At 42.9% G+C, this 11,337-nt stretch overlaps 1 protein-coding gene and 1 long non-coding RNA gene across 4 annotated transcripts; one reads left to right on the forward strand and one right to left on the reverse strand.

Moving 5' to 3' along the window:
* Window positions 1–856: 856 nt before the first annotated feature.
* LOC123404128 lies at window positions 857–5,100 on the reverse strand. 2 transcript variants are annotated; one of them, XR_006611661.1, is made up of 4 exons: window positions 5,012–5,100; window positions 4,857–4,932; window positions 1,865–2,022; window positions 857–1,764 (listed from the first exon to the last, which is right to left on the reverse strand). It is a non-coding gene; the product is annotated as an uncharacterized LOC123404128 (long non-coding RNA). The 2 variants fall into 2 exon arrangements; XR_006611662.1 differs by lacking the exon at window positions 5,012–5,100 and having other exon boundaries at window positions 857–1,260; window positions 1,656–1,764.
* An 863-nt stretch (window positions 5,101–5,963) lies between these two features.
* LOC123404127 (potassium channel KAT1-like) lies at window positions 5,964–9,722 on the forward strand. Of its 2 annotated transcripts, XM_045098053.1 has the most exons (11): window positions 5,964–6,141; window positions 6,256–6,471; window positions 6,584–6,739; window positions 6,817–6,874; window positions 7,004–7,321; window positions 7,740–7,979; window positions 8,067–8,165; window positions 8,257–8,289; window positions 8,387–8,572; window positions 8,661–9,210; window positions 9,345–9,722. In XM_045098053.1, the coding sequence occupies exons 1-11, from the start codon at window positions 5,972–5,974 to the stop codon at window positions 9,455–9,457; spliced, it is 2,139 nt and encodes a 712-aa protein (XP_044953988.1). In that variant the 5' UTR covers window positions 5,964–5,971; the 3' UTR covers window positions 9,458–9,722. The 2 variants fall into 2 exon arrangements, 1 of the variants encoding a protein (XP_044953988.1); XR_006611660.1 differs by lacking the exon at window positions 9,345–9,722 and having other exon boundaries at window positions 8,472–8,572; window positions 8,661–8,748.
* Window positions 9,723–11,337: the final 1,615 nt, after the last annotated feature.

Raw genomic sequence — 11,337 nt, forward strand, 5'->3', positions numbered from 1 at the left:
ATGTTCATATTAGGTAGGATATCAATCATGTGTTAAATTATGTGATTAGCGCATACATTGATATTTAGTGTGATATTAATTCCAAGATAAACATGTTAAGCGATCATCATTAAAGTATTCTACGTCGTTGGATTAGCATGGTTTAATGGCCCAGATTGGTTGGATCTGCCCTTTTGGGTCTTTTTTATATTGGTATTGATATAGATATAGATATTGAAGAGGATGGCATTTTTATTTTTATGGCATGACATAATTTTTTACGATGGCAATTTCTGTGTGTGATTTTTATGTTTCTGGAAACAAAAATATAGAATCTAGTTGGGGCTTTATCATGATAAAACATTTTTTTCTCTAGAGGATGACAGAAAACTGATGACACAACCTTCTTTTTTTGTTTTGATCATACTCATTTTAAATTTATATATTAGAGAAAGGACGGCTTTAAGGTCTATTTTATTGATGACATGTTTTTCAAAAAGAAATTGGGGCTATGGGCCAGAGCGACCGACTCCCTCAAGGGAGTCACACCCCGGTGAGCCACTGAAACGTTCGCTATAGGCAGCACCCCCGAGCGAACAAATGACCTCTCTCATCACATATTTAGATATATCTAGTTAACAAAGATAAGACTTAGGGACAATCCATTATACAATTGGTTTATTGTCATGACTAAATTAAGCGACATGATTAAGATGGACTATCTTATCTTTCACTGTACATTACATGTCTTTGGAAATCTCCTGATTGACTGGATTTCTCCAGTCTCTGATTTGGTACTTTGGAATTACAATACACGGCCTCGAAATATAATGAAGAAAGTAAAAAAAAAACAAGTATGACTTCCTCACGCATCATATAAGAAAAAGAATCATCTAATATGTACTTTTTAAAATAGGCTTTTGTCTTAATTTATACTTCCTCCATTCCAAAATAAATGTCTAAAGCTTAGTATAATTTTATACTAGAGCTAGTACAAAGTTAAGATAGTTATTTTGAAACGGAGGGAGTAAATAAAACAACTACCACGTCACACAACAAGATCTAATATGTACTTTGGACCTCTCCAAACTCAACACAGACACCGTAAACGTAATAGCATGGCAAATGGCAGTTGATCATCATCACCATTAGTCCATGATTGATCCATGGACCCCATAGTTTCATGGGTTGGCGATATCCTGGGTTGGCGCCATTGTTTCGTGCCGAACTGCATTTCTTTGAGCTGCTTTTCGAGTTCAACACGGAGACTCCACCTACATGCTGGCTGCTGCATATGCTCCGTGGACGGACGGCCCCCATTAGTTTATGGCCTGCTGTATCATTATTCTCCTTTTAGCGAATCCTAATCAAGATGAGACGATGGAGCCACACCTGCGCCATGGCAGCCCCACGTACCACACCCGGTCATTTTCATGGGCATTCCCAACCGCACTCCCATCCGCATCCATCCATCCAAAGCCAACCGGGTTTCCCCAAACCCGGGTGCAATGCAAGACCTCCATCCGGCTGGTTTATTTCTGGGTGATGCCAACACTCCAGCCCACACCTCCATATCCAAACCATTCATTGTTTGGCACTGTCCAACATCATGTGTGATAATGCACTAGAGTGCAAATGCAGCAGCCAGCATGTAGGTGGAGTCCGTCCGTCCACACCTGGTCAAACTCCCGTTGTAGATCGTCTAGAAGCTCTCACGCATGGGTCCATAGTCCATACTCTGGATGAACCTGACAACTTCTTGGAATCTTTACTTTCCCTTCTTGTCTGTTCATAAGATGAGAACAAATAATGTTTAGATAGTCATGCAAAAAACAAAACCTTAACAAATGCTCACAGAAAAATGAGAGGTGGCAATTTGGGATACCATATCACACCCCAAATCTTCATCCACGCAAAGATTCTTTACTAACTACCACATTTTCGGCACCACCTCCGGAATCATTTCGTTTTCTGCGGCGCTGTCGCCTTTCCCGAATTCCTCTTCATCTGGTTGACGAAATTGTACTTCGAACGGGACCTATCCTGCATGGAACGGCCGTAACTTGGTTACCGTCCATGATGTGCACATTCTAACATTCCACAGGTTGTTTTCATGGAGACAAGTAAGAAAAATCTCTATATGTTGGCAAAGAACAGAAAAATCTGTATGTCTTCATCTGTTTTGACAAGCAAGGTAAATAGTTTGGAATGGCCTATAAATAATTGCTGTCTATTAATATAGCACTAGGTAAAAATAACAAATACAGTACGCTGTAAACATGCAGGAGAGAGCATGTCAAAAACTGTCGTCGAGTTCTCAAATAGAATCACGATACCAGAAAAGGAACATAAATAGTTTGGCTTTATGGGCAAACAAGTGATTCCAAACTGTTGATACTGCAACAGGAGTGCTCAATGAGCAGATCATATAAGCTAGATAACAACAAGGAATATAATTAGATAAGACCACACAAAAAGTACAGAATCCAAAAAGTGAGAGCTTAATGAAAATGACTAGTCAGGAGGGAACCGATTCACTGATTGCAATCTAAAAACTGACTATGGTCCACAGGAAATTAACCCTCAGCCTGTTAAGCAGAAAATGATTAATGTGGCTGTTAAAGAGGTTGGATTTGCACTATACTCAAACTTTCTCCAGACATTACAATCAGTATGACCCCATACATGAATGATACTGCCCATGTGAGGCCGGCCATTATCCATGACATTTACGAATAATGGCGGCATCGCTTCCACCGGCTCATTATGGAGATGAACTCCCTCTACAAGTCACCATTCTCCAACAAGAAGAAAGAAGCCCGATACATCATACATAGTTGAAAGGTGCAACGAGAAAGGGGGTGGTAGACACATGCATGCACATGCGCGCAAGGACCGCCACTTCATCACTCCCCACTCTCACATGGTCACCTGTGATAATGCAGGGACATTCCACCAGAATCGAGAGATTAGGAACACAAGAGGACATAAGAAAGAGGCTGCAGCAATGGATGGAAGAATGCTGAATTACCTGGAAAGGCAACTGGCTCAAGATACCACAATTAACCAAATTCATTGTGTGGGGCTACCATGTATGTATAGTTCCATTGCAGCGTGCTATTATAATTTGAAATTTTAATTAATCACCTTCAGGCACAGTGTCGAATAGGTCCTTGCAAACTGTAGCAGAGATTTGAACGCTGTGTCAACTTAGCACAACAGGTTAATCGGATAAGATTCAGGGAAGTTCCAAGGCATGGAGATTAGAGAAGGGGCAAGGTGATAAAAGCCATCTCCTTTCCACCCCTGGACGACCCTAGCATTTCCACCCTTTCCCTGGTGGTTGACGGTTGCAGGTTTGGTGCGTGCAAGGTTGGGGTTTGAGGACTGAATTCCGGGGCGGCGATCCTAGGTGGCCGGCTGCGCATTTGGCTCTTTGGTGAGCAATGTTGCAGTGATGTTTTTCTTTTGAAGGAAACGACGCTGCCTTTATTAACTAAACGGACTCAGCCATAACAATGACGCGAATACAAACTGGAAGAATCAAAAACCAAGTCTTACATAACTTATTCAGGCAGGCAGCCCTGGCTAGATTATGTGCCGCGCGATTCGCAGAACGCCTAGCCCAGCCAGTTCACACAAGACTCATCCTGGGTGGTCTGAGTCCCCTACATGTCTGCGTGCTAGTGGTGACAATGCTTCCGGGTTTCGTGTCCCCTCTTGGGGCCATCGTCTTAGCTTACCGCCCCACCTTGCCAGCGACCAGGGTGAAAACCCTTGTCCGTTTTTAGCGGAAGGGGTGGCGGTGCAGTGTGTCGTGTCCCTTTTGGGGGCATCGTTGGTGATTGTGGGTGTACCATGTCGCGGTGGCGTTTTGGGTTTGCTTAGGGCACCTCTTGCCTAGCGGTCTCATGTGCCCCTTCATTTACACGTGACGACGTCTTCCTACCGCGGTAGGGGGTTCTCTCCGGCAGAATGGTAGAGTGGTTGTGACTTAGTACGATGGTTTTCTTCTCGTCGACGGGCTCGGTCATGCCTCACGGTGGTCCGGACTTTCCTATACTCCTGCCGCTTGTGAGCGGTCTCCGGCTCATTTTTTGTCACGTTTTTTCTTTGATCAGCATAGGATTAACCTTGCCCATATGGCTTTATTTGTAAATCTGGTCAAAATCCTGTTTCGAGACGAATAGCATGTTTTACAAATATTTACAGCTTCGACTCTTTTAAAAGAAAAACAGGGATAGGGGTAGTGTTGACAACTTACGTCCCAGATACAGGCTGCACCAGTAGTCACATGAAATAGAATTGTAGCCATTTCGATGTATGGAGAGCATGACAGACAAAGACTTGTCTGGTTTAGCCATTCACCGGGCCCACCGAAAGTAACAAGAAAATAGCTCCTCCTACTACATGTCTATTTCCTCATCTCATTCAAAGAAACACGTGCAGCTGCCTAATGATGGACACTGGACAGGTAGCAAATCTTGATAAAAAATAATGAGATCATGACTACACTTTAAATTTTGAGTTCTAGATAATTTCTAATGGAGAGAAAAAAAAAGGTTCTGGACACTCAAGAATCCTTTTATTTCGAAGAAGAATAGTTTTTGTTATATACTCCCTCCATCCCAAAATAAGCGACTCAAGTTTTTTCTTTTTGACATGAAATGAGTGACTCAAGTTAGTACAAAGTTGAGTCATTTATTTTGGGACGGAGGGAATATAAGTTAAGTCCTAAGAATAATTGATAAACTAGTAAACATGATCTGAGTCGACAAGAAAACCCAGAAATAATCAATCTTACAGAACAAGAGGCAGTATCATCAGTTACGTACAGATCAGCACCATATCATATCACCAGAATTGGAACCACTTACCAAAGTTAGCAGCTGCATAAATCTGCATGGCAAGTGACGATGTGAGTATCTTTCAAGATAGTTCGTACTACTGAAGCTGCAAAATCATTCAAACAAAGTCAAATCGGGCACTAATTATTCGGCTAGCACATCAACAAGAAGATCAATAAGTGTACCAAGAAGTAGGATTTTCTCCTTTGTCTGGAATCTAAATATGGGACCCGTCAGAAGGCAAGAGATATGAGTTGGCTACGTCTAAACAAGGATCTCATGGCTGATTCAGCAAGACTGCAAAACAAGACAGAACTTCAAATAAGATTGTATACAACTTACACTTTTGCCAGAAATCCACAATAATGGAGGCCCAGTCTGTTCAGCCCTTAATGGTCCCAGGAAAAAGCGCAGTCCAATCAGTGTGAACCCGCAATATCTCGATGGCAGTAAATGGTAGGTATCAGAACACGCAGGCTTGGATTGGATTAGACTTGACAAGATCTCTTGGACAAACTTATTAACCATTCCTCGGCACCAATGAGACCCAAAGCAAGTCTTACTTGAACCACCAGGCAAAAGAATATACCCATAGATGATAAGTATGTGAAGAATTACTTCGGGAAATGACATGTTTGTTCACATTTGAACAGACATGTGGAAGGCACTGTATAACTAGACTAGCAGCGCTCACTGATGACGCTCACGACTGCTACAGATTCGAGAAGACGAGGGGATAGTCATGAATGAGTTCATATTGCGAGTCGCAACCACTTAACGTAAGGGCTGGATGGCAAAATAATGCACACCACAGACAGTTTACGGCTAAAGTGCATAGTAGCGGTCGGTTTACACACCCAAAGAATCGAACAAGGCATCCAAAAGGAGAAGGTGTGATACATCTTGCAGGCAGCGCGTGCCGAATGAACAGCTTCACACAGCCCACAGAAAACACGCGCGCCCTGTTCTTTTCCTCATAAGGTATAAAACAGGAGCGGCTTCTTGTTTGTTTCCAAGATTCTCCCACTCTGACCCCCAACCCTGCATGTTTATGAGCTGCAGCATATACACACATATATATAGAGGTGCCATCCTCCACACCTTCTGCATATAGAGTCGAGTGGCAAAGCATAGCAAAGGCAAGCATGACTCAAGCTCATTCAAAATCTCACTTCCACCAATTCTGGGATGGACTTCAAATCAATGGGAACAGCGACAGCTTCGCCATCGAGCTACTGCCGTCTCTTGGGGCAACCATAAACCACTCCAATAAGCTGAGGAAGTTCATCGTATCACCCTACGATCCCCGCTACAGGTGAGATTCACACTGCCCGCACCCTCTGTACCTTCCATGTTGCAAGATGAAGAGAACAGCAGCAGCTGACATGATTTCCTCTGCTTTTTTTCTGTCTCTCTCTCCCTCTCTCAGATTCTGGGAGCTGTTCCTTATAGTCCTAGTTGTTTACTCCGCCTGGGTTTGCCCGTTCGAGCTGGCATTCTTGAGGGACTTGCCGTCTAAGCTTGCGCTAGTTGAGAACATTGTCAATAGCTTCTTTGCCATTGATATTGTTATGACATTCTTTGTAGCTTATGTTGACAGTAAAACACATCTTCTTGTGGACGAGCGGAAGAGAATTGCAGTAAGGTTCGCACCTGGTTCATAATTTGTTTCATCTTAATAACCCCACATTTGTTGCTGAAAAAGGCCCAGGTGATTCTGTCCTGACAATAACAAAATATGATCTGATCCTCCCCAGATACCTATCAACTTGGTTCATATTTGATGTGTGTTCAACAGCTCCATTTCAACCCTTCATCCTTCTGTTCACACATAAGGGAAATGATCTTTCCTTTAAGGTACTCAATCTGCTTAGGTTGTGGCGTCTTAACCGAGTCAGCACCCTGTTTGCCAGGTATGTCTTTTCCAGATTCTTCATGTTTCAGTGATGAATGACAAATGGCACAAATTTGATCATCTACTTTTAACCAGGCTGGAGAAGGATATCCGATTCAACTATTTCTGGACCAGGTGCACAAAGCTTATTTCTGTAAGTCTTCCAGAAATATTACTATAACTTTTACCATTACCCTCAAAAGTTTCAGCCATGCAGAATATTAATTATTTTTCCCAGGAGAAAAAAAACTCTGATTATAAAATATGCAACAATCAAATGCAGGTCACCCTCTTTGCGGTGCATTGCGCGGGATGCTTCAACTATATGCTTGCTGACAGATACCCCTACCCAGAGAATACATGGATTGGTGCCGTGATGCCTACATTCAGATCAGAGAGCTTGTGGACTAGATATGTTACTGCTCTGTACTGGTCCATTACAACGCTGACAACAACAGGATATGGGGACTTGCATGCTGAGAACCCAAGGGAGATGCTCTTTGATATTTTCTATATGCTCTTTAATCTGGGCTTGACGGCTTACCTCATCGGCAATATGACCAACCTGGTTGTTCATGGCACCAGCCGCACCCAGAAATTTGTATGTTTCTCAACTTACTCACAGAACATTCAGTGCCATAATTGGTTGGTAGCTATTCATGTCCTTATTTCGCCCCACACAAAAAGAAGAACAGAAATAGGCTGTATTTGGATCCCATACAACTAAAGTTGTGAGATCTTGAGAAAGCTAGCACTTTTATTATATACGACATGGTTGGAAAATGAAATGTATCCCCTAGCCACTCAGAAAGTTTAGGATTAGAATCCTATTCTTGCATGGATGCCACAAGGTACCAAGTTCTTGCATCCCTAGCCACTCAGCAATTTTGGGCAGCAAGAAAACAGAAAACAACATGCTAATCAAGGTCTTGAACAATCAACAACATCAATAACATAGTTACCGTCATTCTTGTTCCATGCCTATAGTCCTATTGATATCTTCCATTTAAATGATGCAGAGGGACTCAATATATGCAGCTTCAGAGTTCGCGGCACGAAATCAGCTGCCTGTGAGCATAAAGGAGCAAATGCTATCTCACTTCTGCCTACAGTTCAGGACAGAAGGATATAACCAGCAGGCCATGTTAAATGGTCTCCCAAAAGGAATCCGTTCAAGCATAGCATACAGCTTGTTCTTTCCAATCATGCGACGGGCCTACCTCTTCCATGGAGTATCCAACAGTTTCATTGCAGAACTGGTAATACAGTCAACTATTCTATGTTTTTCTAACTGTCTTGGGATAACTGCTAATATGTGTACTAATTGGATTTGTTGGATAATATAGGTCATGGAAGTGCAGCCTGAGTATTTTCCACCAAAGGAAGATATCATATTGCAGAATGAAGGGGCAGCTGATATTTACCTAATAGTTTCAGGAGCAGTGGTTAGTTTGTTATCTCCATAAGTTATGAATCAAAGCTTGTGCAAGTTTGTACCGTTAAGCTAATTGCCACTACTATCTGTTCTTTTTGTAGAATATGATAACAACCATAAATGGGAACGAGCAGGTATAATTTCTTCAGCTACTATGCAGAGTCTCAGATATCGCTAAGATTTCCATAGATTATTTTGATTACTAACATAGTATGAATTTCTTGAAAGCAGGTATATGCAAATGTTACAAATGGTGATATGTTTGGAGAGGTTGGTGCTCTATGTAACATACCCCAGCCATTTACTTTCCGCACAGCTGAACTGTCCCAACTCCTGAGAATCAGCAGGACAAGACTCAGAGAGGCCATTCAAAATCACAGGGAAGACAATGACATTCTAATGAACAATCTATTGCAGGTATAGCTTCAATTTTGGAACACAGTCAAACAATTTAAGACTTAAATTCGTCTAAACAGAAGCTAAGAAGTTTTTGTGTCATGTGCAGAAACTGAAGATACCGGAAAGCTTACCTGAATTGAACCAACCAGACCGGAGATTCTTGAGCAAGTATGACCTATTTCATATACCTCGAGAAGAACGGATGCTACAATGGCCACACCAACATTACACAGAACAGAAAAGTATAGATCTTGGTAGCAAGGTTCCAATATCTGGAGATGGTCCTGATTCAACGAAGGTATTCGGACAAGTGCCACAGCAATATAGAATGATGGACAAAGAAGAGGATCTCAAGGAGGTTCGCATAAATTGTGAGACCAAAACAAGCGCTGAAGAGCTCTGTATTAAAATAAAATCCAAAGACAAGGCCGCAGCAAGCAGTCAGCAAACAGTACTTACGAAAATGCAGCTGGGTTCTCCACACAGGACATCTGAAAACATATCAAGGAGCAGATATCAAGATTATAGTGGCATAAAAGCAGCCAATAAAAGAGTTACAATTCATATATGTCCTCATAATGCAACGGGTTCTATGGTACAGAATGGGAAGCTTATCAACCTGCCTGGTTCGCTGGAGGAACTTATCAAAATTGGCAGTAAGTGAAAATGTTTTTAGCATGCGACTCATTTTGATTCATGCTGTAGCAGAGACCAGATATACACCGCACTTTTTAGTAAATTAGATACTGCAACATGCACTTCTCTCATCAAATATTTCATCGCTATGCAGGACAGAAGTTTCCAGATTCCCATCCGACAAAAGTGGTCAGTAGAGATTATGCTGAAATAGATGACATTGGTGTCATCCGAGATGGTGACCACATATTCTTTCTTCAGTTTTAAAAAAATATATAGCACAAACCAACCTAACCAGACAACTCATAGAGATAAAAGTGTTCCATTCTAGCGAAAGTAATGGATGCACATGACGGCTTCGACTGAAGATGTGAAGACGAAGGACATTTTGACATTCTTACAAATAGTTTTGATCATTACTAACATCATTTAAATGCTTCAATGTACAATATAGCAGGTGCACGAAGTCATGTATGCCTGTGGGCAAAAGCATTTCTTAGTTCCTTTTATAGCAGGTTATGTGTTTGAGTCATGTGGTAGTCTTATTGCCGACCGGTTGTGGTCTTGATCTTTATTGTTTATTTTGACTGCTTTGAATATTTGCTACATTTCAATAAAGATGATTGTATGCATCACAATGATGCAGAAACCGGGGTTAACCCATTTTAAGAAAAATGTCAACCCCTTCATCCGCTTCTACTGCAAACTCAGAAACACGAGTGCCTTACAAAGCTGGAGTTTGAAGAGTTTTGGAGGGATAAAAGAACAACCTGTTTGGGCCAAAACAATTATTAACCTGTTCGATCAGGCTGAAGAAATCAGAACATTTATCCTTCACGGAGAGGTGGCTTAGACGGGAGATTAAGAAGAAACTTCTTGATCCCGCAAAAAAAATACTTCTTGGGCTTTGCTCGATTGAGAGATGTATGGCCAGACAACGCTCGGGGCTTACCTGGCTCAATCTTGGGGAGACAAAGACCTCCTATTTTCACATACACGCCAGCCACAGGAGGAGGAAAAACTTCATCGGTCAGCTTAAGGAGAATGATCGGATCGTGACAAATCACAAAGATTTGGAGGAGATCCTTCCAAATGCGTCGGTAAGAGAATTGGCCGACCCATATACAGATCACATGATGGACCTTGATTTCCTTGGCCTCAACCAGGTTGATCTCAGCGGCCTTGATGCCTGACGGTGTTACAGCCCAGGGGTGCCTTATCATACCGGAAACCGGCCCAAGTAGGCCGGCCCGTGGCCCCCTAGGTCGGATTATGCCATGGGCCAGCTTCAGGCCTATGGGTCCAATAGAGAGAAGGCTGGAAGACTTGGAGTACGATAAGGAAGTTGGCGTCTAGGACTCCTCCCCAGATACTAACCAACTAGGATCCGGTAAACCCTAGGCTCTGGTTGAACACCCTCACGCCCAGGTAGATTGCCAGCTGGGATGTTTGCAAGACGAATTCATCGCTAATTTCAAGGGCACGTACGTCGTCCTGCTGATGCCATCGACCTTGGAAATCTGGCCCAAGGAGAGAATGAAACGGTGCACGGTTACTGGAAGTGTTTCTTGAAGAAAAAGAATGAGATCGTCGACTGCAATGAAGTGGAGGCCATCGCTGCGTTCAAGCATGGCGTTTCCGATGAGTTCCTCACCATAGACTTCGGGTATCATAAGCCCAAGACCATGCCGACTCGTGATGGAGATGATTCAAAGGTTCTGCTCCGAAGAGGATGCATGATTTGCCAAGCAGAAGGCGCACGATGGTAACCCCGGCGCGTCTGACAAGGTCATGGATAGGCCTTGTGACTATCATCGACCCTTGAACGCTGGCGACCCCCCAACCAACCACACAAACCGGAACTGTTGGATCTAAAGATGGCCAAGCAAGCCAGAAAAGGCAACACTAAAAAGAAGAATCCACCCAATGACGATGAGGATGAGCCTCACGCCGGCGCGGGCAACGGCGAGCAGAAGCAATAACCCTTCAGATAAAGAACGTGAACATGATTTATCCATGTAACGAGACAAGGAAGGATAGAAAGCGCGCTCTACGCGAGGTCCACAGTACATGGCATTGTCGGAGCGGCCAGTCTCTTCTGATCAACGCGATCATCTGACCAGCATGCGTCACAATGGAAAGCCGCC

This window comes from Hordeum vulgare, chromosome 6H (genome assembly GCF_904849725.1).
Source record: "Hordeum vulgare subsp. vulgare chromosome 6H, MorexV3_pseudomolecules_assembly, whole genome shotgun sequence".
NCBI classification, from domain to species: domain Eukaryota; kingdom Viridiplantae; phylum Streptophyta; class Magnoliopsida; order Poales; family Poaceae; genus Hordeum; species Hordeum vulgare.

What these genes read in the sequence shown, in the direction of transcription:
- LOC123404127 (XM_045098053.1), top strand. Translation starts at nt 5,972, where the DNA reads ATGACTCAAGCTCATTCAAAATCTCACTTCCACCAATTCTGGGATGGA. An exon ending in GGTGCACAAAGCTTATTTCT is followed by an intron (nt 6,875 to 7,003) that starts GTAAGTCTTCCA and finishes AATCAAATGCAG; the next exon opens with GTCACCCTCTTTGCGGTGCA. An exon ending in ACAGTTTCATTGCAGAACTG is followed by an intron (nt 7,980 to 8,066) that starts GTAATACAGTCA and finishes TGGATAATATAG; the next exon opens with GTCATGGAAGTGCAGCCTGA.